The sequence below is a fragment of the Lissotriton helveticus genome, chromosome 7 (assembly GCF_964261635.1).
Source record: "Lissotriton helveticus chromosome 7, aLisHel1.1, whole genome shotgun sequence".
NCBI lineage: Eukaryota > Metazoa > Chordata > Amphibia > Caudata > Salamandridae > Lissotriton > Lissotriton helveticus.
The window spans coordinates 388,728,096-388,755,004 of NC_136068.1; the positions used below are offsets into that span (position 1 = coordinate 388,728,096).

The 26,909-nt window shown below is 46.3% G+C and overlaps 1 protein-coding gene across 6 annotated transcripts in view; it reads left to right on the top strand.

Annotated features, from left to right (window-relative positions):
* Nucleotides 1-26,909, top strand: part of RBM39 (RNA binding motif protein 39) — a 503,417-nt gene that overhangs the window by 24,199 nt on the left and 452,309 nt on the right. For 3 of the 6 annotated variants that reach the window (XM_078652224.1, XM_078652226.1, XM_078652225.1), the window contains exons 2-3: nt 10,290-10,350; nt 12,013-12,059. In XM_078652224.1, the coding sequence (XP_078508350.1) occupies nt 10,300-10,350; nt 12,013-12,059 (98 nt within the window). In that variant the 5' untranslated portion in view covers nt 10,290-10,299. Of the gene's footprint in view, nt 1-10,289; nt 10,351-10,572; nt 10,739-10,893; nt 11,631-12,012; nt 12,060-26,909 lie in introns of those variants that run through there. The other 3 variants (XM_078652227.1, XM_078652228.1, XM_078652229.1) reach the window with 3 other exon arrangements.

Here is a 26,909-nt window from a genome sequence, read left to right on the forward strand (position 1 = left end):
CCATATCTTCGCCCCATGGTCAGTTGGGGCATGTAATGAGAAAATCCATGCTGTTACGGCGCTACTTTTATACACTTTTTCTCAATGCCAATGAATGGAGAGAAGAACGTGTGGTATAGTAGAAACTACAGATGGGCACTAATGGGCAGGTGCCGGGCTCTTCTCTGGGAAGAAAGTGAGAAGACAGTGAAATGTTGCAGTAAGCTAGGGTAAAAGGGCTGGCTTTACTAATTTCTGCTTCTTTGTGTCAGTGTCCGGATGAGGCTGTACTTGCTACTCCAGTTAAGTAATAAAAAAGCAATCTGGATGGGTTGCTTGAAATAACGTCAGCCACTGATAATTACTCTAGGTAGTTTGTATTCCACCCATGCCTTTTTAGGTCTCTCCTGAGCCAGCGCGCATGCGCTGCCCAGCGAGGCTTTAGTAAGGGCTTTAAATTAGGGCTCGCCTGAGCCAGCGCACATGCGCTGCTCAGCGAGGCTCTAGTAAGGGCTTTAAACTAGGAATAAATGCTCGTGCAGGTGCTTGTTTTTTTTTTTTTTTTTTATTTGTCTTTTGCATGCGTCTTTCTAAGACAGACAGCAGGCAATTGGCCAAAGGTGGGTGGGTGCATGTCCCGCCTTCTCTGTCCCCTGGCCTAGGGTGCTTGGGAACGCGCAGGGTGCCTTCTGTTTCGGATCAGGTTTCGATGGCAGCGGCATTCGTTACAGATCGATACTTCACATTGATTTTTTTCCTGATGCTGGTTATATGAATCGAGCGGTAGGCAGAGTTGGTTTTTTTTTTTTTTTAGAGTTAGGCAGGACCACGTGGGGTTCTGCCTGACGCCAGTGTGGTCTGCGCCGAGACACAGGACACTCCACCCTGGCCATTAGAATCCAGCAATTTTTAGGGTAATATGTTTTTTCGATACTTTGTGAACGCAGGGTACTTTTCATATTTGTGATGAACTGAACCTTTTTTTAATATTATATCATAGTAATGTTTATGTTGCGCTGAATAGTGGCAAGTACGAGAGTACACATGCGTGTGTATGTGGGAGAAACAGAGGGGACAAGGGGGTGTGCGGATAGATAGGTGAGCTGTAAGCCTAGGTGAAAGCGTAGTGCAATGTGTGTGTGTCTGTGTTCCTCTGGGGATGTATGCTTCCCCTGGCTGTGTTCTGTATGTGTACTGTGTGCATTCGTTTTGAGTGTTTCATGCATGTGCCGTTTTTTGTTTCTAATATTCGGCCTCTTTCTGCTCTCCCATGTGCCCACTTCAAGATCCTCCTCTCAATCCGCATTCTGCCATCACCCTTCTACCCAATATTAGTCCTCCACCACCACGTCCTCCACCATCCCACCCGTAAAAGCACTCTCAGCATCTCTACCTCACAGTTGCATACCTGCACGAGCTACTCACTCACAACAAGCATTGGCATAGCCAATAGGTCTCGCCTTTGGGACCTTTAGCCATGCAACACTTGATGTTGTTGCACCAAGGATATTGTGCTGTATAGCTAAAGACCTAAAAGGTCCCAAAGGCAAGACCTATTGGCTATGCCAATGCTTGTTTTTTTTTTGCTGCCTAAGATGCCACCTCAGGTTAGACCCAGCTATACATAAAGCAGCCTTAATCCTTTACCAGTAGGAACAGTCCAGCTCGAACTGGCAAGCCATGTCCTTTCTGAACCAGAACACAAGCAGCCCAAGATTAGTTTCGCTCTAGTTAGGGCTTTTCAGTCAGGTGCAGCCTGCTTCCAGTGGCATAGTGAACACACGTCTCACTTCTGGACATACCTGCACTGAAGTAAACAAAAAAGTGATAGGTGGGATGCTTGAAACCATCTCAGCTGCTGGTAACCTCATCCTACCCACCATGGCACCTTAGGTTAGACCCAGCCATGTGCAAATCCTTGATCCTGCTTTTTCTGATAGATACATCTGCCGTGTGGATTCCTCACCTTGTGAATATCCCCCTTGCGTCAGCAACATTCGGAAATTCTTTTCGTAGCCTCGCGCCGACGTGGACTTGGATGCCATAGAGACACGGCATCGCACGCGACTCCGCTGATGTCATCGACGCCTATAATAGGCCCACGCCGGCGTGATGACATCAGTTACCTTTTTTCCGCGTCGTCGACGCTAACGGTTATCGGGAATCTCAGTAGCCAACTGGTACTTTGTTGCCTTTTTGTTGCCATTTTCTGCTTCTCTGTATCCTGTCTCTTCGACGATGTCTTCAAAGAAGACCGGCTTCAAGCCCTGCAGGGAGTGCGGTAAAATGTCTATTACCGACCCGCACAATGACTGCATCTGATGCTTAAGTTCTGACCATGATGTGGATGGTTGTTCCTCATGTCGGAAGATGAACCCGAAGGCCGTGAGGGAAAGAGAGACCAAGCTTCTGGTGGCAAAGCTGAAGGCTGGGAAAGATAAATCATCGAGGTCTCATTCTCGAAGGGCGAGGTCGAGGACTAAGTCGAGGTCTGGATCTCGAGAGGGGTCGTCTTCGAGGTCAGCTTCAGATCATACTTCGAAGTCGAAGAAGCAGCATAAGAAGAGGAGACATGAGTCCCGACGTCGTTCCGGTAAGGAGTCGAGGTCACCGAAGAAGGTACGTTCTAAGGTGGTTACTCTGGATGTCTCTGAACCTGAAGGTGGGGCTTCGGAGTCGCGTGTGCAGTCTCCGGCTCCGAATCCGTCTCCGGCCCGAGAAGAGGAAGAGGTTCAGGAGGATGTGGATTCCGCGCCTGTCGAAGAGCCGAATCCGAACCTTCCTCAAGACCAGCCTGCGGGTTTTCAGCCGCCCTTTCCAACCCCAGGCCAGGACCCATTAGCGTTTCTGAACGCTATGTATGGCGTCTTCTCAAGGGCGTGGTACCCCTCTGGCGCACCTTCGGTTCCCATGGGTCCTCTGGCTTTCAGTTTAGGAGTTCCTCACTCCTATCCTCCTGCTCCGTTTATGCCTTATATGCCGGCTCCGACGCCGCCTTGGCAGTTTCCGGCTCCGCCGAGGCCGTCGACGCCGGTTCCGGCGTCACCCGCTCCAGGTCGTCCTCGAGGGCATCCCACTGAGCCATCGGATTCGGTACCGGCGTCTATCCCGAATCTGTCGGAGCCGCTGGTGGATCCGGCTGCAAGGCGTGTGAAGGAGAGGTCCAGAAGGGAGGCTCAACGCCTTTTGGAAGAGCGTAGATACTTGGATTCACGTTCTGATATGGAGGAAGGTGAATTGGAGGAGGACTGTTTTGAGGAGTTGGCTGACGCACGAAGCCTGGATTTCTCTCCAGAGTGGGAGTTGCCCTCAGGCTCTGGTATACCTTCTAAAGATGTCCAGCCTTACCATTTGGTTATGAGGAAGGCTGCTGATCTTCTTCAATTAACTTTGCCAACTGTGGAATTTAAATCCAATATTCTCACTGAGGTTTTGCATTCTCCAAATTCTGTGGTAGAGCCTTTGCTTCCATTTACTGATGCCTTGACGGAGCCCATTTTGGAGGTGTGGAAGAAACCACTGTCAGCTCCTGCGGTTTCTAAGAGTGTGGCGAGAAGGTACAGGGTTGCACCTGAAGACCCTGCTTTTTTGACTTCTCATCCTTCACCAGAGAGCCTGGTCATTCAAGCAGCCTGTTCTAAAAAGAATGTAAGTGCCTTTCCCCAGGTTCCATGTGAAAAGGAGGCAAAGAAACAGGATCAGGTTGCTAAAAAGATCTTCTCCTCTGCAAGTACGGCGTTGAAGTCGACAAATGCCACTTGTCTGATGGGGAGATATGTGCATGCCCTTATGGATTCTTTGCATGTTCTGATTCCTAAGGTTCCTGATGCCAACAGGAAGGATTTTGAGGAGGTGATCTCGGATGCACAGGCAGCAGCTCACCGGGTTATACAAAGTGGTCTGGACACTGCGGACTCTGTGGCGCGTATCATGGGCACTGCTGTCGCCACTAGAAGGTCAGCTTGGCTGAAATCCTCGGACTTTTCAGAGGATGTTAAAGCGACTTTGCTGGATCTTCCGTTTGATGGATCTGGTCTCTTTGGGAAGAAAGCTGATACGGCCCTGGAGAAATTTAAGGACAGCAGGGCGACTGCTAAGTCTTTAGGTCTCCAGATCAGGGGCTCTTCGACCAACAAGCGATTGAGAGGCTTTGGTCGCTCTTCCTTTCGGAATTACCGACAAGGTCAGCAGCAGCAGCAAAATTCCATGTTCAGGTCGTACAGGGGAAAGCAAAGAGCGCGTCCTCGTGGACGTCGGGCTTCTTCCTCCTCCACTTCTTCCAACCCCCCTGCCTCAGAAAAGCAGCCCTAGATCCGCCATTCAGGATCATGTGGGTCCTGTGGGGGGTCGGCTTACCCATTTTCTACAGGATTGGGAATCCGTTACATCAGATCTTTGGGTTCTCAATCTTGTAGAAAATGGGTATGCCCTTCCCTTTCGGGGAATTTCCTCTTAATTACCCACCTTTCCAAGGCTTTTGCACTGAGGAACATCTGTCACTTCTGCAGGAGGAAGTGCTGACTCTGTTACGAAAGGGTGCGATAGAGGTGGTCCCAGAGCAGGAAAGGAGTCAGGGATGCTACTCCCGGTATTTCCTGATCCCCAAGAAGGATGGCAGACTTCGTCCAATCCTGGATCTCAGGATCTTGAATCTCTATCTGAAACAGGAGAAATTCAAGATGCTCACCCTTGTTCAGGTTCTTCAAGCGCTGCTAGAAGAAGACTGGATGGTGTCGCTCGACTTGCAGGAAGCGTATTTCCACATCCCAATCCTGAAGTCTCACAGGAAGTATCTGTTTTACGGTGGGTTCTCAACACTACCAGTTTGGGGTCCTTCCGTTTGGACTTACTACTGCCCCTCGAGTCTTCACCAAGGTGATGGCAGTGGTGGCGGCGCATCTCAGAAGGTCCGGGATTCCTGTATTCCCTTATTTGGACGACTGGCTGATCAAAGCAGAGTCGCCTGAGAGAGTGCTCCATCTGCGAGAGACAACCCAGTTGTTGTACAGGTTGGGTTTTTCGATAAATGTACCCAAGTCTCACCTGGTGCCCTCCCAGCGCAACCTGTTCATAGGTGCTGTACTGGACACTACTGTATGTCGCGCATTCCCTCCTCCTCAAAGGATTCGCGACATACAGGAAATGATTCCTTTATTTTTCAATGGCGCCGTCGTTCCAGTCCTGAAGGTCCTTCGTCTGCTCGATCTGATGGCTTCATGCATTCTGTTGGTCAACCATGCACGCTGGCACATGAGGGCGCTCCAGTGGTGCCTCCGCAGGCAGTGGTATCAACACAATGGAGATCTCAGGGAGTCAGTGAGGATCTCCAGAGAAGCTGCGGCGGATCTGTCTTGGTGGGGCGTGGAAGGCAACCTGTCTCAAGGGAAGCCTTTTCAGCTGCCTCCACCGGTGGCCACAGTGATAAAGGATGCATCCACTCTAGGGTGGGGTGCTCATCTGGGGGATCTGGAGGTCAAGGGTCTTTGGTCTCCAGAGGAAAGGTTGCTTCATATCAACCTTCTAGAATTGCGGGCGATACGTTTGGCGCTCAAGGCCTTCCTCCCTTCCCTTCGCGATCGGTCAGTTCAGGTCCTGACAGACAACACGACCGCGATGTGGTACATCAACAAGCAGGGAGGAGTGGGATCGCAGTGTCTCTGCAGAGAGGCTCTGCGTCTCTGGTCCTGGGTTCGGGACCATCAGATTTGTCTGATGGCGAATCATCTGTCCGGAGTTCTGAACGTGCGTGCAGACAGTCTGTCGGCAGTTCTCAGCCGACCACGAGTGTAGGCTTCACGCAGAGGTGGTTCGTCACGTCTTTCGGACGTGGGGGACTCCTCAGGTGGACCTTTTCGCCACTCGCGAGAATGCTCACTGCCTGTCATTCTGCAGTCTCCAGTATCCGTTGCAAGGAGCCTTGCGGGACGCGTTTCAGTTGAGTTGAGGGAAGACAACTCCTTTAAGCGTTTCCTCCCATACCTTTGATTCCTTGGGTTCTGAGGAAGATTCGCCAAGACCGGGCCCAAGTCATATTGGTCGCCCCGGACTGGCCAAGAAGGGTGTGGTATACAGATCTTCTCCACCTCTCCTCTCACCCACCGCTCCGTCTCCCTCTCAGGGCAGACCTCCTCTCTCAGATGGAGGGGCAGGTTCTACACCCCCACCTCCAGACATTGCACCTTCATGCCTGGAGATTAAACAGGGCAACCTGAATTCCTTTTCTCTCCCACCTGACGTGGTGGATGTCATCTTGTCAGCCAGGCGTGACTCCACTAAGTCCATCTATTCTTATAGATGGTCAAAATATGTCACTTGGTGTGGGGAGAAATCTATAAACCCTTTGAGAGCACATTTGTCTGATGTTCTCCAGTTTGCCCTCTCTCTGGCTCAACAGGGGCTTGCTGTTGCCACAGTGAAGGGCTATCTTTCAGCGCTTGTGGCATTTCTCTGCTTGCCTGACCAGCCATCTCTTTTTAAATCTCCTGTGGTTTTAAGGTTTTTGAAGGGCCTCTCTAATAAGTTCCCTCCTACTCCTTTTATTGTGCCTCAGTGGGACTTAAATCTTGTCTTGACCTTTTTGATGGGTGCTCCCTTTGAGCCTCTTCACAAATGTCCATTGAGGCTTTTGACTCTTAAGACGGTCTTCCTCGTTGCAATAACCTCGGCAAGGAGGGTAAGTGAGCTTCAGGCTCTTAGTTCCAAGCCCCCTTTCTTGACCATTCATGCTGATCGAATGGTTCTTAGGACCAGGGCTGCTTTTCTTCCTAAGGTGGTTACTCCTTTCCACCTTGGTCAATCCATTACCCTCCCTACCTTTTATCCTCCCCCACACCCTTCCAAGGAGGAGGAGAGGTTACACCGTCTGGACCCTAAGAGGGCAGTGTCTCTTTACCTGGACAGAACTAAAGACTGTTGTTTGGATGACCAGCTCTTCGTTTGGTTTGCTGGCTGCAAGAGAGGAAGAGCGGTCCATAAAATAACCTTATCAAGATGGATCGTCCTCTGTATAAAGATCTGCTACTCTTTGGCCGGTAAGGAACCACCAGAGGGTATAAGGGCTCATTCTACAAGAGCGAAGTCGTCAACCTCTGCATTGGCTAGAGGTGTTCCTGTAGAGGATATTTGTAGGGCGGCAACTTGGTCTTCCCTCCACACTTTCGCGAAGCATTACTGCTTGGATTCCGAGGTGAGGAGGGACGGTCACTTTGCACGCTCTGTCCTCCAGGATTTCCTGGTTTAGAAGAGTGGACACCCTCCTCCGGGAGTGGGGACTGCTGTGGGATTCTATTCACAAGGTGAGGAATCCACACGGCAGATGTGTCTATCAGAAGAACAAGTTACTTACCTTCGGTAACGCTTTTTCTGGTAGATACAATATCTGCCTGTGGATTCCTCACTGACCCACCCGCCTCCCCGTTGTCCACTCTTCTATGCCAGTTACTGTATTGTAATGTGTATATATATATTTTGTTGTCAAGGAAATGTTTCAATTGCTTTCCTGCTTTTACTTTACACTGTGTATTTTACCTTGACTATTGTGTACTGTGTATACTATGTATATATCTACTGTCATTGGTCCGTCCGTGTGCCTCGATGGCACGGAAAAAAGGCGGAACTGATGTCATCACGCCGGCGTGGGCCTATTATAGGCGTCGGTGATGTCAGCGGAGTCTCGTGCGATGCAGTGTCTCTATGGCGTCCAAGTCGGCGCGAGGCTACGAAAAGAATTTCCGAATGTTGCTGACGCAAGGGGGATATTCACAAGGTGAGGAATCCACAGGCAGTTATTGTATCTACCAGAAAAAGCGTTACCGAAGGTAAGTAACTTGTTCATTAGGAGCGATCCAGCCGTAAATGCCAAGCAAGGTCCTCTCTAAACCAGAACACAAGCAACCCAAGATCTAAGTAGGTCGTAACCCTTCTTGGGTTTAGTTGTTTTAGTTCCATCTAGAGGGGACCTGGTCTGGCAGTTCTGGCTGCACTGTACCTTTTGATGCAGGACCAAGATTGATTTTTATATGGCACAGTGGGCGAAACACGATGGTCTGGAATACGACTAAGCGTGGCTGAGATTATTCCAACCTGGTTCATTTTAGATGCCGCGAGTCCAGGGAGCATATTTCTGCAGTGATGGCAAAATGACCAACATGGCTCGGGGGACATAAGAAAATGGGTCTAGGTGCCTCCGCTTTGAAGTCACAGAGATAAATGTTCTATCTTGGTGAGGATCTGGCAGTTACAGGCTGTTTTAAAGGTATGCCCTTGCCCGTTCTCCAAATAAATAATCTCTGGAGGTTTGTAAGGGACACATGCTGTCTATGCAAGAAACAAAATTGCCAAATCAGTCAACTCGATCTTATCCCTCCGACAACCTAAACAGGCGGATATTATCACTCCACTCCTTAACATTTACCGTACTCAGTGTCAACCAACAGGGACATATGGGGCTGAAGTGTGGGGTTATTGTAATAGCATATCTGTTCAGTCGGAGGAAAATAGATTTTGCAGGAAGGTGTTGGGGGAGTCCCTTGTGCGCCCACATTTATATGTCACAGTGAACGTAGGTTGCCATATATCCAGGACCTTATTAGATCCAGGCCTGTACTTTTTTTTGTTAAAAATATGGCTAAACCCAGCGGCCACACTAACACGTAGCATAATATCTGATTGTTTACTTTGTGAAAGATCCAACCGTGTACCTTGGTTAACCGCTGTTGAGAATAGTCTGTTGAGTGTGGGACAGGGCTCTTTGTTTAGCTCCCCTAATACCATTGTCCATGCTCACAAAAATATTGTTAAACGGGCACTGCTTGACCTCTATAGGGAGGAACGGATGAAATCTGAATTTGCTAAAACTGCTGTCACTAAATATTTGCCTTATGCAGACACGGATAATGATAACTTGATTAAGCGATGCAGATATCTGTCAATCCCGATAGGAAGATGGAATTGGAGTCTTCTGTTCCGACTCCGGGATGGAAGCATTGTTAACTTACTAAGCTTCCCTCTCGGCTATAATAAAAATTTAGAACAGTTGGACTGCCCCTGCTCCGAAGGTGGGAAACAAAGTTTGTCACACTATTTTTTCTTTTGTGGTCATTATAAATTGTATACCCGCCAATATTTAATGCCGTTTCTCCGCAAACAAAATCAAAGGGATTTTACTGTGGCATTGAGAATTCTACAAACTCTGTCCACATATGAGGTAATATTCACAGTAAGCTGCTTTTTAAAAGCATGTGTGAGATCCAGGGCAAGCATGGAACACGCCTGATGGACTATGGTATTTTTGCCTTGGAACGCACATTGCACTTTTATGACATATTTTGCGCATAGTTTTAACTGTACGCTCGCTTGGATGTAAATGAAATGACTAAAGGATATATTGAAACCTATGACTAAATTTACTTGCAGATCAAAGATCTTTCTTATTATGTACTACGCACTTTATGCTATATATGCTGCTTTATTCTACTGGGGATGTTCTGTTTTACCAAAAATTTTTAAGCATGTTCTAAAGTGTTTTTAATGTGTTTTAAACTGTATGTTTCTTTTATGGATGTACTAAACTCCGAATAAAGATCATTTGAACTTGAACTTGAAATAATCTCTGGAGGTTTGTAAGGGACACAATTGAAAAAAGTTACTAGAGTTGGATAATGCAGCTCTTGATGATCTGTCAACTGTACAAGTTAAAAAAGCAAGTAGCCTGCCGGGAAAGCTGCTGAAGCAGTGCTGTCACCCTAGTGCTACTTCTAAATTTGAGCCCTGCCTTTCATTACTATCCCACTTAAGTCTGACTTCATTACTGCCTACAGAAACATACTTACGTTCTTCTTTCCCCAGAGTACAACTGCTAGCTATCTTAAGAGTCATTACAAAGGGATACATAGCCCTCTCAGTAATGCACCCAGGTTCCTGTAATGGAGGACCATCTTTATTGTTCGTCAAACCTTCCACTCGCTTGGTCTGCTTGCTTCAAAATTCCTGACTACCCTCTTAAGACTCATGACATTCTTCCACAGAGTTTTGTGGTAATAGAATTTAAGAGCATCCCTGATTGGTGCACAGCTTTTCCTTTCTTGTTAATGAGCACAACATTACTCTCTACCCCTTATTAATTACCATTTTTGATTAATAGCCATTGGCCTGTCTGTTCCCATCGTAATTGCTGATGTGCGATTTTTATTTTTCCTTTTTATGTCTGTGCATATTTGAAAGAGTGCTCCTAGTGAAATCCAATTATATTCTGGTTGTCCTAGTGTTGACATTCGAATCTGACCAACAGAATGCTCTTTATTTTGTTTCAGAGTCCTGAGAATGGCAGACGATTTCGATATTGAAGCAATGCTTGAAGCTCCTTACAGAAAGGTGAGAAGTAGACGCCCCCTGGGCTTAAAGTTAAATAAGTTTTAGCTTTTCTTGAAACTGCTGCTAAGTTTTAAACTAACATCCCTGGAACCCTCATGATTTATCTATTTGGATATATATTTGTATAATTTACTAAGTCGTTATGTACTGTTGATGTAATAATTTTGTGCAGTAGTTTCACTTCAGCGTGATGAATAAATGCCCATCTATCTCTCTTTGTAGACTTGCCTAACGATATCTCACCTCTACTCCCATGAATTCACCTTTGATTCCAGTGTGAACTGTCAATCATAAGGTAGTAATTGAGTGACGTATCGCTGTACCGTGGTCCCCTAGGTAACATGACTTGCCTACGAATTTCCGAGTTCCAGTTTGGTATAGCAACAAGGTGAATGCAGTGGTTTGGGTATGTAGCGGGGGTCCAAGAATAACTTTCACCCAGTCATGGAGAGTTAAAACACCAACAGTAGGTCTGCTAGTCTTAATGGAAGAGTTTGACAATATGGTTTTAAAAAGTGACATAAAAATGATCAGGCTGTGTCATCTTGAGTAGTGAGTGTAACCATATTCTTGGATCCCTGAATATGTATATTGTACATATAACTTTCTTGAATATTCAGGTTATTCAGTATGTATGCTGTAATCGGTGTGTCCACATTTTAGATTGAAAGTTCTGATGTACTCTGTTGGTAGAGATATTGCAATGTGGTTGTAAAATGTATTGTACTTTACCTTATTATGGTGAGGTGATCAAATATGCATGCTTTTAGTTATCATACAGTGTTAAATTTCTTAATATATACCTGTATAGTAGCTGACTTTGCCAAAGCTACAGAAAACGGGTGTCATTGTTACACTTTATTTAGCATTTAATGCTGCCACCCTGTAGCAACTTAACTAAATAAAATCTTTGTGTGTAAAACGTTTGCATTTTTAATATTTTACTGTTTAGACTATCTTAGCTGCTTAATGTGATAAATTAACCACAGGCCTTTATTTTGAAATGGATATTTTACATGTAAACGGGCATGGCTTTAGGGAATGTGTAGGCTGGACTGGTGGATAATTGATGACCTTATTGGGAGTCAACGTTACTAAAGCAGTGTGAATCCCTGTTTGCTTCAGGGCGAGATGTGTGACAGAGGTGGCATCAAGCTCTTACTGCCCCAACCCTCCATCGAAAATGGGCGAAGATCTCAGGAATGGCATCGGTCACAGGAAATTGCTAGTGATTGGCTGCTAGCAGGGCCACTTGGGACTAAGGCAGACATATAGCCTTGGTACTAATCTTAGGGACCCTTGAACAAAATGAAAGTTTAAAATTTTTTATAAAATTTAACCACTTAACCACTTGAGTTGCCATAAAGCTACAGGCTCTTCACTATCTAAGTTATGTAAGAGAGCTATAGTTTAATTATGTTCAATAATTTAAAGATAATTGTAAAGTTACATTTTCATGATTTAATGTCCCTCTTAATTAATGTGAGCTGAAAAGTGGTTAAACACATGCCCCTTTCTTTATAGTTTTCCACATACAACTGCTAAGTAATTAGTTTTTAAATTATTTTGTGTTTTTTTTTCTGTTCCTGTTCCCTTTACCCTTTGACAACTTGAAATTTTTCCACTTCGTCTTCATGATCTTCTTCTATCAACCCTGCTTAGGAGGACAAATTGGGCAGTGCCAATGGCCATGAGGAGCGCAGCAAGAAGTAAGACTTCAGCTTTTATTTAAACCACTAGCACTGTTTATCGTAGAAATATTAGAGAATGAGGTCCCTTCCCCCAATATCTAGACCTTTTGGAGGCGTTTGCAGAACGTTGTATCTTGTTTGTTCATTACATTTTAGGCAGTTCAGTTAAAAAAAAAATATTACTTATATATATATATATATATGCAGTAACATGTTTTGTGAGTCGGAGCGGCATGAGGCGGCTAGCAACATGTTCAAACGCAAAGACAATAAGGACAAGCGCAAATCCACAAGGAATATGGAAAGTAATCCTAGCAATGATGACGTGACCACGAAATGCAAAACGCTCGAAAGGTTGTATGAGCGAGAAATTCGCAAGTGGTGGAACATAAATTTATGTATTTACTGTGCGGGGTATAGGAGTGTATATAGCATGCATTGGAAGGATTGTTATAATTTAATGATAAATTTTCCTTCTTTAGTTTTTATTGTTTATTAATTCAACTTTATTCACTCTATTTGAATAATATTTGGTATAATTGTGCTTTTTTATATAACTGTACAGTTTGCCATGCCCATCCAGGGCTTTAATTTGTACTGAAGGGGTGTTGCATTATGGTTTGTGACATCCTAAGATGGCGCTTATTTTCATGCTGATTTTCATGCAGTTTCCTTACCCTCCCCATAGGCTAGTCCTATGTTTATGATTTTGACCCGGATGCGGGAATAAATGGTGGACGCCTCTGCCGGTTCGGTAAACTTCGAGGAAGGTTCCGACCGAAACGCGTCAGTGTGCTGTGCAACAAATAAATTTGTGAAATTACACCCCTGTGAGCGCTTCCTTCGTCCTGCGGATGATTGCCGCGTTGGGAGGCTGAGCGGTACTGGTTTTGCGAGTGCACCCTCGCAACGGGAGCACCCGCCTGTGAGTGCGACGCTTTGGTGCTTTTAGAGCTTCAATATATATATATATATATATATATATATATATATATATATATATATATATATATATATATATATGAAAGGAAAGCTGTTAAATTGTTTTAGTGAGTAATGAAAATGTCCCTAGCTTTCGTAATGGAATTTTTTTATTCTAATTAGGACATATAGGCAAGGATTATGCATTCTGCCGCTGCTTTTAATATAACATTTCAACAAACAGCAGCCATTTTTAATAACAAAAAAATTAAGCACCTGTTCGCAGAAACACCAGGGAACTATAAAAAGTCCATTATCCAATCAGGTAACAGAAGTCCCAAACATAGTCCTTTGTTGGTGTCCAGACTCCCTCTTTCTTTGCTTGAATCGCACCACAGATTGATTTTTCACGTGTCCTGTTTTGAGCCATCAGTCCATTGGAAAAATAAGAACCATAAATGACTAGTTTCAGGAAATATCCTCATCATATCACTACTGTAAGGTAAGCTAAACTCTGAGGAAAATAAACATGACTGTACAAAATGCATACATTTCGTAAATCACTGACGACAACTAGTCTGAAAATATCCAAAAAGGAGAGGGAAAGCATATGGTATTCACTGCAGGACGGGATAATCCTCGCCTCAGTGTCCTTAATAGAATTTAAACTTTCCGTTACGAAAGCTAGGCAGATTTTCTTTCTCTTTCAGGACTGTAGGCGAGGTTTATGCTAGCAACATCAATACCGACTTCAAATAAAACCTTGTAAAGTTTGGCTCGGAGGACCAGTCTGCTGCACTCATTATGAATTTGTTATGTTCTCCAAACGTGCACCCAAACATAAAGCTTTCGAGGACATTCCCCTTTCAAGCTGAATGTGTCCCAAATGTCTTGGAATCAATACCAGCCTCCTGCATTATCCAAAATAATCCATTGGGCTATTGTAGGAGATGACACTGCTTTATACGGTTTAAGTAGTGCAATGAGCAGTTGTCTTTCGCACGGAGGGCGCTCTTCTTCCGTCATCAACTCTTAAGCCTTGAGACACTGAACCTCACACTTTGAGAACATCCTGAAAAGCAGAGTAAACAATGAGGCGGGATGAAGAAGCCAAGGCCTTGGCCTCTTTGATTTCGATTATCTTTGTCATGGGACCTATGGCATCTAATAACTTGACCTATCTGTGCCTTTTTTGGGATCTTTTATAAATTCAGCCAAGAAGGTGGTTATCCTGGGGTCTATGCCTGGGATTACGGAGACTCAATGCCACATACTCTGCTACCAGGCGAGGTGCGCCACTGGAGCGTGGGAGCGTAGCCGCCCCCGCCTGCAGCTCCCTCGGCGTCTTTGAACTTAAGTATACTGAATCAGTTTACTTAAGTTCAAAGACGCAGCGGGAGAACTTACAATCATGTCAGTCAGCATGACGTCGGACCGCCCACCCCTTCAGAGTCTGAAGGGGGTGGGCGGTCTGGTGTCATGTTGACTGACATGATTGTCAGACCAGTGGGGGGGGGGGCAACAGGCAGCAGCACAACACAAGTGCGCATGAGTGGGGACAGAGGGGCAATTTTTTGCCGGTGCCCAGTCATGCGCACTTGTGTTTTTACTGGTTTGCGCATTCCCATTAGGAGCCCTTCGGTCTCCTAATGGGCAGGCGAAGAATAACCGTGCCCTAAGCCAATCCTGGCGCTGTTGGCAGCGCCAGGATTGGTTGAGAGGGGCTGCCAGTCCACTCCAGTGCTGACGTGAAGGCACCAAGGGGAGCAGAGGTGACGCGGACCGGCTGTGAGGTAAGTACGTTTTCCTTTTATATTTAACTCCCCGCGCGACTGATCCATTGTCATTTTTCCAGTTGGTTTTAGGTGACAGTGGGATGTTCTTGCAGTTAGAGGCTTTCTTCTAGCTTCATAGTCCGTTTGTGCCGTGCCAATTGCAGAGTATTTGCGCCCCTCTTATGTAACACGAGCACAATAAGTTTTAACTCTTGCCCGCAACCACCAGACCTTGTAGAAAAATCTGCTAGTCTAGACCGAGGGATATTTGATATTCTTCACGCACCAGCAGTCCCTGGAAATTTATTGACTGTTTGGAGCAATTAAACAATCCACAAACCAGTTTTGCAGCTTGTTGCGTATTTAAGAAAACACAGCACCGCGTAGTAAATTCCCCAGCAATGCGGCAGGGCAGGTAGAGCAGAGGACGACGTGACATCAAGGGGAAAGTCGTCGAAGGCGAGTCTTACTTCGTTTGAGAAACAAAATATCAAATGTTTATCACAGTAGCACACCCAAGGAAACTGTGCATTCCGTGCCTGATGAATATAATCTACTGAAGTTTCTTTCTGATTTTCATGGTTTTTGAATTTTTGCGCAATGTGATTTGCATTTGAAAACGCCATTGGTTGTTTTCAAGGAGTAGAACGTAGCATACTGGTGTGATGTGATTTCTGATAACTAGTACGTCGCTGAAATATTGTACCTCACTTATTGTGATGTCCGGATCATTAGAGAAGCCTTTTGTATTAAATAGTTCATATTTTTCAGTAGGCATATGTTTGTTTAGGTGGTGAGGTAAAAAAAACGTTGTTTTTAAAAGCTATACGTGAACATGATATACTAGAACATCCGTACAAATTTACAATGAATTGGTCTGCATGGATTCCTTTTTGGAGCGTAAGTGTGAAGAACTCCAATACTCGAATAATTGCAGCCAGTAAATTCTTTAATGTATTATCCAGTGCTCAAACGTTCCACTCTAGAGGTCAGCCGCAAGTTGCACTCGATCGTGTTTTCACCTGGTAGTGTAGAAACAACATGCATGCCATATTTAGTTTTATTTCAAGATGTCTAGCGCGCTTCGACTTTCACTCTCAGTGAGTAATGTTTGCGCTGCACAATGGGGTCCCCACCTGCTTAATGGCGATTCCTAATGTTTCTGTACCCTCTGGTTTGCTGCTACCCCTTTATAAATCTATTTGATCAATACAAATAACATCCCCCTCCCCCACGAATCATTGTGTGTGTGTGTGCTTTTTGGGGTCCACTATACCACATGACACACTAACTAGCAAGAAAGAAGCACCCATTCATTGCACATGAGGGAACGTGCAGGCATCATGTAAGCAAAACATGCTTGTTAAAGTGGACCAACATGATGGGCATGTGGCTGGAATTAAAGGTGCATGCTTTTTTAAGCTACCTACACCATTATCATATAAAATCTGTCATAACTACACCTTCACAATTGCTTTATCAACTCTCTTGCTTCCTCAAAGTTACTTAAATGCACATTTGCATGCTCTTTTTTCAAACTTTCGGGGGGGAGGCAGGAGTTTGAGGAGAATCTCCCTGAACCCCACCATATGGTGGCTGGTCTCGCTCGCTAAACTCGCTCGCCTCCGGGCACTCATATAAAACTTTTACGCCCTACCACTTTCAAATGTCACCAGCCACCACTGTCTGCTACCTTCTCTGCTGGAAACAACTCTGCAGATCTGGGGTAAGTAAGTAAATTCTTTATTGCGCGGTTAATTAAAACCATTACAATGATTAAAATTTCTGCAACATTTAAAACGATTTTTAGGGAAGGGATAGTAAGTAGCAAGGGGAGGGGAAGAGAAAGTAAAAACGAAAGTGAGGCTATGTTACTAAAGACTGTCACTTGTTCCAGTGGGCTTTGCTGGAGCACGAAATTGTCATTCAAGATTGTCATTCAAGCAATGTTCTTAGGTCTTGACAAGAGTCGATTTGTTGGCTATGGGCCTCGTTTTTTTTTTTTTACAAAGCTGTCCAGAAATTTGACTGATCGGCAGATCAGTTGAGGGTCCACTGAACATAGGATCTGGGGTGAATGAAGTTGTCTGGATCCAAAATGTCAGACGCAACCTGAACTGTGAATCGAAACTGGTGCCAGGGCCACACCGCAGTGTCCGCTGCAAAGGAGGGAAATATGTGGTGTAAGGAGCACATTTGTTGCCCTGCGACCTGTAATACAGTAAAAAAAATGTTTGCAGAGTTTTATATAGCGCGAACTAGACCCGAACCAAATCGGGTATCGGAGCGCTTTACATATTTTTCCAGTTACGTTACGTTACATGAGGACTCACTTTCATTTTTAGGCACGGGGAGATTAAGTGATTTGCCCAGAATCCCAGGAGGTTTTTGGCGTCGTTACCGAGACTCGAACCCAGATCCCCAGGTCCGAGGTCGAGCGCCCTAGCCGTTAGGCCAACTCCAATAAAGGAAATTAATCGCTGACAAATACTTGCAGGACTATACCAGCAATATACTATTTCTTGATAATTAAACAGAGCAGGAAAAGTGTCTTGACTGAAAGCGGGTCCGGACAGCAATGATGAACTGTTTCGGACTCTTGTCACAGGCTGGGCTGGGCCACCCCATGTACATTTGCGATCAGGATTGTACCGTAAGACTTTACTTTTGTTCATTGGCCCATTTAATGCCTATGTTTGTTTTGATATTCGTCTGAGATACGCAGTAAACATTAGGTTGTGCCGAAAGCATTTTCTACAAGCAGAGAGGGTAAAAAATGTCGCGCAAAGGGAGAAATGTAACCACTGGGGGGAGAGTTACTGGTACCCTGGATCAGTTTTTAACCAGTGCCAGATCAGCCTTGGAAAAAGAAATCGCCATTACCGAACAGAGACTGTCATTGGAACCCCGGTATAACAAATGTTCCTCTATGGGCCTAATAGCAGCAACTACCTCCCCAATTAATTACACGAGTGAAACACCCAATTCTGGGACTATATCGGGAAATACTACTGATTGTTCAATCGAGGCGTCACCTAACTTAAATATAATCAGGGAAGATAGCAACACAGACTCGAGCGTAGATTCAGTTCTAGATGTTATGCTTAACGAGTCACTAATGCATCTTCCAACAAAATCTAAAGCAAATGCAAACTTAGCGGTAACAGCCCATGGGCAAGGCCCCGCAATTAAGAGGAAACGCGGCAGGACCAGACAGAAAGGAAGATGCCCAAAAACTGCTAAAATAGTCAAAACCCCTAAAGCACTTAAAAATGCTGTTTAACAATTACAAGATCCTCCTCCCTCACCACTTTTTTCGACCAATACTCAAACACCTAATGTTTTAATTGTGGAAAAAGCAGTTTCCCCCTTATCACTTCCCTTACACAATGAGGGACTTATGGACAAAATCGAACACCTTATGAAATCTTTAATGGCACCACTCCTGGAAAGGATAAAGCGTATTGGTGAAAAAATAGATAATCTGGAGCAAGTAATGACATCTAGCTCTAACACCCTAGGGCAATTAGTGGATAGTGCACACAGCAAGCCCACGGATCCCGAAGCTTCACCCAGAGCCCTAAAAACTGGTCCCAATAATAACATAATCCAGCCACCATCTGCCTCCAGGCCCTTAGTTGCCCAAACAATGAAGAACACTGAGGACACTGGTAGGCTTTCCCAGAGGGTCCCGAGGGTGGCTGAAGATAAGGACGTGCAAATAGGGGAGGGTGGCCTGCACAAGACTGCAGAATCTGTGGGACAGGAGAATAAAAACATCTGTGTAGGCAAGGACTCATCCTTAACTGTTAAACCAAATAGGATATTCCCACACATTGACCTACCTCCACAATCACCCCATATACTATAGTGTTAGTCGGTGTCCTGGAGCTAGGCCAAGAAAAATCAGAAACTTACCCCGAGCTAAGACATAATGCTGCACATTGGCTAAACAAGAACAGGCCACTCCCGTTTAACATGCCTGGGGAAATATTATTTGCGAGAAGGTTAAGTTGGCTGGGCCATAGAAGAAAGGATTTCCCGGGGGACTGCATTATCATCAATTTTAGGGACAGGCGGGTGGTCCATCATATATGTAACTGGCCTGCTCAGTTTGGTGATAGCGAAATCCATAATAGGAATTTGAGTTTTTTCTATCCCTAATTTCTCCCCTCACTAACAACAATGTGTCATAGGGGAGTACCAAACTTGGAACTGATGGAGGGGTCCAGAACTAGATACAATATCCTGACTTTCAATTACTTTGACAAACTCTCTGAGCTGGAAAGAGTCGACTGACTTGAGTTTGAGGGTCCGATTTCTAACAGGATGCCGAATACACTTGCCCCTTATGTATATTTAGATAACTCGGAACAAAGCTGTATTGCCAATTAAGAAACTCTGCCCACTACGACCTAGATTAGCCATCATGAGGAAAATACGGGTCTAGACTCCGAACTTGTAACCAACAAGGAAAACCCGTCCCTGAAAATATTATATTGGAATGTCGCTGGCCTCCGTGCTAAGGTGGTGAATGACATCTGGTTTGTTTTTGTTCATAACTTTAGTATTTTGTGTCTGCAGGAAACATGGGCGACATTCGAATTACATCTTGAGGGCTACAAAACTTATTTTTCCCCAGCCCTACCTTCACCCTCTGGTAGAGCAAAGGGTGGTCTGACTATTTTTGTGTCCAATATCCTGCAATTCACAATTATAGTCCCCATCAAATTGGAATCAAATTTCTAAATACTTATTTTACATCAGAATAATACTAATGCCCTTTTAATGGTAAATTTTTTATAACAATCTCCCCGCAGACGATCTAACAAAAGTTTTAAAGGAAATATTCTCCTCCCTCCACGAACTATCTAATAAAGCCGATAAGGAACTGGCCATAATCTGTGGTGGGGATTTCAATCAAATTCTATGCAATCACAGTGTAAACCTAGTCTGTGGCGTTGTGGATGAATACGGTGATCCAGTAACTCACTTTCCCCATACTTTAGTTGGGGACCGCCTGAATAAAATCATGTGTGGTTTGGATCTTGCCCTTGCAAATGATTTGGTGAATCCCCCATACCTCTTATACCCACCCTTAACGGTAGAGGTAGGCCAAGCATAATTGACTTTATTTTTATTTCTGTGAAAGCAGGACCACAACTACTAAACTGTAAGACCCATGACATTATTATCAGCGACCACTACCCAAATAGCATTACGCTAAAAATCCCACAGAAACGTGAAATATATGACATCAAGACGATCCTCAGTCAAAATAACCTATCATTAGACAGGTTAAACGGCTACTCACTAAAGTGGGAAAAAGTGGACCCGCTGGACATTACTGCAAGACTGGTCAGAAACTTAAGACCAGTGATTGTAAAATGTCTTGATCTCGCTACTACTAACAAGGGAATTATGGCAAATTTTTCAATATTGACAAAATCAATAAAGGAAATTTTATTTGTTAACCTGAAAACCGGTAAAGTTAGAACTAAGGGATGGTTCGACAGTAGTTGCACAAAAGCCTATCAGAACCTGAAAGTACCTTTACACAAAAAGGATAGAAACACAAAGGAAATTGCAGCGTCCAGGAAGGTCTATAACCAGGCCTTAAAATGCAGGAAGGAAAAATTGAAAGACCTTTGGGATCAATTGCATAAAACATGTACCCTGAGGGACAGTGCCTCCTTCTGGAAGGTCGTGGAGTCTCCATTTTTAATCAGACACTAGGGCCAACCCCAGTATTGACGTTGCGATTGACTAAAACAACAACACAAAAGGACTGTCAATGGTCTGTACAACTTATGGGGGCAAAGAAAAATGTGACGGACTCTGTATCTACCTGTAAAGTGTGTACAACAAAAAGGAAATGAATCCCATCAGCCCCCCCCATATGGCAGAGCTTCATCATCTGGGATAGGACCAAAGATGGTCCGGTTAGGGAGCCACACACCTGTTGGAATTATGTGCTTCTCCAAACCCAAGGAACCACCAGTGATGGATCATACCAAAAATCAAATCAGTTTGGAATGGTGTGGGATGTTAAATTGCAGTGAGAGAAAATGTGTGCAAAAAGAATCAAAAAGTGAGATGTAAAATTGGCTACCATGATTTAAGGAAAACTTTATTAGGGAAAATCATGGTGTCAAAATTAAAATGAGTGTGAGACAGTTTGACACAAGAACTGTCCATTAAGGATGGTATGGTCAACATGTTTCAGCCATTGTAGGAAAGTTAAGCCTACCGGGCTTTCGTCAGGACCTCTAAAACACTACTGCAATTAAGCTTAACCTGAGCTTAGTGAAAAAAGCAAATATTAACACAAATAAATGATACCAACATCCTACCGTACATTGGATTTTCCAGACATTAAGTATTTAGGATTCTTTCCCAAAAATTCTTGGGAGAAAGCCTCACCTCTTAGAAAGCCTCACCTCTTCCTGGCCACTGCTCAGGGTTGGAGGCCCCGCTCTGTCCGTCGGTACCCCTGGACTGATCCTGAGCCGAGGTGCGATTGACTAACAACTATTGGTCGAAATATTTTGAGCGGATATTCGTCCACCCTTCAAACGCAACGCAAACGACCTCAGTTTTGACTATTTCTAGACCAAAGCTAAACCCCTTCCCGTTAGCTATTCACATATCACACGAGGAGGTGGAGCTCGCCCTTTCTGATAGATACATCTGCCGTGTGGATTCCTCACCTTGTGAATACCCCCTTGCGTCAGCAACATTCGGAAATTCTTTTTTCGTAGCCTCGCGCCGACGTGGACTCCTGACGTCATAGAGACACGACCTCGCTCGCGACTCCGCTGACGTCACCGACGCCTATAATAGGCCCACGCCGGCGTGATGACATCAGTTCCCTTTTTTCCGCGTCGTCGACGCTAACGGTTATCGGGAATCTCTGTAGCCAACGGATACTTTGTTGTCTTTATTATTAACATTTTCTGCGTCTCTGTATCCTGTCTTTTCGACAATGTCTTCAAAAAAGACCGGCTTCAAGCCCTGCAGAGAATGCGGCAAAATGATGTCCATTACCGACCCACACAGCGACTGCATCTGGTGCTTGAGCTCGGACCATGATGTGGAGGACTGCTCTTCGTGTAAGAAAATGAACCCGAAGGCCCTGAGGGAGAGAGAGGCGAAGCTCCTGGTGGCTAAAATGAAAGCTGGAAAAGGAAAATCGTCGAAGTCTCGTTCTCGAAGGGCGAGGTCGAAGTCGAGATCGAGGTCCAGGTCTAGATCTAGAGGAAGGTCGTCTTCGAAGTCGGCTTCGGACCATGTTTCGAAGAAGAGGAAACATAAGAAGAGGAGACATGAGTCCCGACGTCGTTCTGGTAAGGAGTCGGGGTCGAGGTCACCGAAGGTTCGTTCGAAGGTGGTGACCATTGAAGTTTCGGATCCAGAACCTGAAGGTGAGGCTTCCCCTTCTGAGTCACGGGCGCCGTCTCCGGCTCCGTCTCCGACTCCGAATCCGGCTCCGAATCCATCTCCGGCGCCGTCCCCGGTCAGAGATGAGGAGGAGCCTCATGAGGATGAGGGTTCCGAGCCCTTAAGTGAGCCGAATCCGAACGCTCCTCGAGACAGGCCTGAAGGTTTTCATCCACCATTTCCTGCCCCAGGCCAGGACCCTTCTGCGTTTCTCAACGCGATGTATGGAGTCTTTTCGAGGTCATGGTACCCCTCTGGTGCACCTTCGGGTCCCATGGGTCCTTTGGCGTTTAACTTAGGAGTCCCTCACTCCTACCCTCCGGCTCCGTTTATGCCTTACATGCCCGGCTCCGACGCCGCCGTGGCATTTTCCGGCTCCACCGAAGCCGTCGACGCCGGTTCCGGCGTCACCAGCTCCGGGTCGACCTAGAACACATCCCTCTGAACCTGCGGATTCGATCCCGACGTCGATTCCGAATCCGTCGGAGCCGATGGTGGATCCGAGGGCAAAACGGGTCAAGATGAGATCCAGAAGAGAGGCTCAGCGCCTTCTGGAGGAAAGGAGGTTTTTGGACTCACAATCTGATCTCGAGGAGGGTGAGTTGGATGAAGATACTTTTGAAGATTTGGCAGAAGCAGGAAGCCTGGATTTCTCTCCAGAGTGGGAGTTACCGTCAGGTTCTAGTACTCCTTCTAAGGACATTCAACCCTATCATTTGATTATGAGAAAGGCTGCCAAGTCTGCTTAAGTTGACTTTGCCTACAGCAGAATTCAAATCTAATATTCTGACTGAAGTACTCCATTCTCCGAGTTCAGTGGTGGAACCTCTTCTTCCTTTCAATGAGGCTCTAACAGAGCCCATTCTGGAGGTGTGGAAAAAACCTTTGTCTGCTCCAGCTGTCTCTAAAAGTGTAGCCAGAAGATACAGGGTTGCCCCTGATGATCCTGCCTTTTTAACCTCTCACCCTTCACCGGAGAGTTTGATCATTCAGGCTGCATGCTCCAAAAAGAACATTAGTGCTTTCCCTCAGGTTCCTTTTGAGAAGGAAGCAAAGAAGCAGGATCAGGTGGCAAAGAAGTCCTTCTCCTCTGCCAGTATGGCATTGAAGTCATCAAATGCCACTTGCTTGATGGGGAGATATTTACACGCTCTGATGGACTCTTTACATGTTCTGGTTCCAAAAGTTCCTGATGACAGCATGAAGGATTTTGAGGAAGTCATCTCTGACGCTCAGGCAGCGGCTCGCCAGGTCATTCAGAGCGGTTTGGATACTGTAGACTCTGTGGCGCGCATTATGGGCACTGCTGTCGCTACTAGGAGGTCTGCCTGGTTGAAATCCTCTGACTTTTCGGCTGATGTTCAGGCGACATTATTAGATCTTCCTTTCGATGGTTCAGGCCTTTTTGGGAAGAAGGCTGATGCGGCCCTTGAGAGGTTTAAAGATTGCAAGGCGACTGCTAAATCCCTGGGTCTCCAAATGAGAGGTTCTTCAACTGGCAGAAGATTCAGAGGTTTTGGCTGTCCTGCCTTTCGGAATTCCCGGCAAGGCCAACAGCAGCAGCAGCAACAACAGCAGCAGCAAAACTCCTTATACAGGTCCTACAGGGGAAAGCAAAGAGTGCGTCCTCGTGGACGTCAGGTCTCTTCCTCCTCCACTTCCTCCAACCCTCCTGCCCCTGAGAAGCAGCCCTAGATCCGACATTCAGGATCATGTGGGTCCGGTTGGGGGCCGGCTTACCCATTTTCTACAGGATTGGGAATCGGTTACGTCAGATCTTTGGGTTCTCAATCTTGTAGAAAATGGGTATGCCCTTCCCTTTCGGGAATTCCCTCCCAATTTCCCTCCTTGCCAAGGGTATTGCTCCGAGGAGCATCTGTCTCTTCTGCAAGAGGAAGTTTTAACTCTGATAAGAAAGGGTGCGATAGAGGTGGTCCCAGAGCAGGAAAGGGGTCAGGGATGCTACTCCCGGTATTTCCTGATTCCGAAGAAGGATGGCAGGCTTCGTCCAATCCTGGATCTCAGGATCTTGAATCTCTATCTGAAACAGGAGAAATTCAAGATGCTCACCCTTGCTCAGGTTCTTCAAGCGCTGCAAGAAGAAGACTGGATGGTGTCACTCGACTTGCAGGATGCTTACTTTCACATCCCAATCCTGAAGTCGCACAGGAGGTATCTCCGTTTTACGGTGGGATCGCAGCACTACCAGTTTGCGGTCCTTCCGTTTGGACTTACTACTGCGCCTCGAGTCTTCACCAAGGTGATGGCAGTGGTGGCGGCACATCTCAGAAGGTCAGGGATTCCGGTATTCCCTTATTTAGACGACTGGCTGATCAAAGCGGAGTCGTCAGAGAGAGTGCTCCATCATTTGCGGGAGACAACCCAGTTGTTGTACAGGTTGGGTTTTTCAATAAATGTACCCAAGTCTCACCTGGTGCCCTCCCAGCGCAACCTGTTCATAGGTGCGGTACTGGACACAACCGTATGTCGTGCATTCCCTCCCCCTCAAAGGATTCGCGACATACGGGAGATGATTCCTTTGTTTTACAATGGAGCGGTCGTTCCAGTCCTGAAGGTCCTTCGCCTGCTCGGTCTGATGGCTTCATGCATTCTGTTGGTCAACCATGCACGCTGGCACATGAGGGCGCTCCAGTGGTGTCTCCGCAGGCAGTGGTATCAGCACAGCGGAGACCTCAGGGAGTCAGTGAGGATCTCCAGAGAAGCTGCAGCGGATCTGTCTTGGTGGGGCGTGGAAGGCAATCTGTCCCAAGGAAAGCCTTTTCAACTTCCCCCATCGGTGGCCACGGTGATAACGGATGCATCCACTCTCGGGTGGGGTGCTCATCTGGGGGATCTGGAGGTCAAAGGCCTTTGGTCTCCAGAGGAAAGGTTGCTTCACATCAACCTTCTAGAATTGCGGGCGATACGTTTGGCGCTCAAGGCCTTCCTCCCTTCCCTTCGCAGTCAGTCTGTTCAAGTCCTGACGGACAACACGACTGCGATGTGGTACATCAACAAGCAGGGAGGAGTAGGGTCGCAGTGTCTCTGCAGAGAGGCTCTGCGTCTCTGGTCCTGGGTTCAGGACCATCAGATTTGTCTGATGGCAAATCATCTGGCCGGTGTTCTGAACGTTCGTGCAGACAGTCTCAGTCGGCAGTTCTCTGCCGACCACGAGTGGAGGCTGCACCCGGAGGTGGTTCACGACATCTTTCAGATGTGGGGGACTCCTCGGGTGGACCTGTTTGCCACTCGCGAGAATGCGCACTGCCTGTCGTTCTGCAGTCTCCAGTATCCGATGCAAGGAGCCTTGGGGGACGCGTTTCAGTTGAGTTGGAAAGATCAACTCCTTTACGCGTTTCCCCCCATACCCTTGATTCCTCGGGTTCTGAGGAAGATTCGCCAAGACCGGGCCCAAGTCATATTGGTCGCTCCGGATTGGCCAAGAAGGGTGTGGTATACAGATCTACTCCACCTCTCCTCTCACCCGCCGCTCCGTCTCCCTCTCAGGGCAGACCTCCTCTCTCTGATGGAGGGGCAGGTTTTACACCCCCACCTCCAGACATTGCACCTTCATGCCTGGAGATTGAGCGGGGCAACCTGAATTCCTTTTCCCTCCCGCCTGACGTTGTGGATGTCATCTTGTCAGCCAGGCGTGACTCCACTAAGTCCATCTATTCTTATAGATGGGCGAAATTTGTCACGTGGTGTGGGGAAAGGTCTGTTGATCCTTTGAGGGCCCATTTGTCTAATGTTCTACAATTTGCTCTTTCTTTGGCGCGGCAGGGTCTGGCGGTTGCCACGGTAAAGGGTTACCTGTCGGCGCTGTCGGCTTTTCTCTGCTTGCCTGACCAGCCCTCTCTTTTTAAGTCTCCTGTGGTCTTAAGGTTTTTGAAGGGTCTTACTAATATGTTCCCTCCTTCACCTTTCATTGTGCCTCAGTGGGATTTAAATCTTGTATTGACCTTTTTGATGGGGGCTCCCTTTGAGCCTCTCCACAAATGTCCCATGAGGCTTCTTACCCTTAAGACAGTCTTCTTGGTTGCAATAACCTCGGCAAGGAGGGTTAGTGAGCTTCAAGCTCTTAGCTCCAAGCCCCCATTCCTGACCATTCATGTTGATAGAATGGTTCTTAGGACCAGGGCTGCTTTTCTGCCTAAGGTGGTAACTCCCTTCCATCTAGGACAGTCCATTACCCTACCTACCTTCTATCCTCCCCCTCACCCTTCCAAGGAGGAGGAGAGACTGCACCGTCTGGACCCTAAGAGGGCGGTGTCCTTTTACTTGGACAGATCCAAGGACTTTCGCTTGGAGGACCAGCTCTTCGTTGGATTTGCTGGCTGCAAGAAAGGAAGGGCGGTCCATAAAAGGACTTTATCGAGATGGATCGTCCTCTGCATAAAGATCTGCTACTCTTTGGCCGGTAAGGAACCACCAGAGGGTATAAGGGCTCATTCAACTAGAGCTAAGTCTTCAACCTCAGCATTGGCTAGAGGTGTGCCTGTGGAGGATATTTGTAGGGCGGCGACTTGGTCTTCCCTCCACACTTTCGCGAAGCATTACTGCTTGGATTCCGAAGTGAGGAGGGACGGCCATTTTGCGCGCTCTGTCCTTCAGGATTTCCTGGTTTAGAAGAGTGGACACCCTCCTCCGGGAGTGGGGACTGCTGTGGGACTCTATTCACAAGGTGAGGAATCCACACGGCAGATGTATCTATCAGAAGAACAAGTTACTT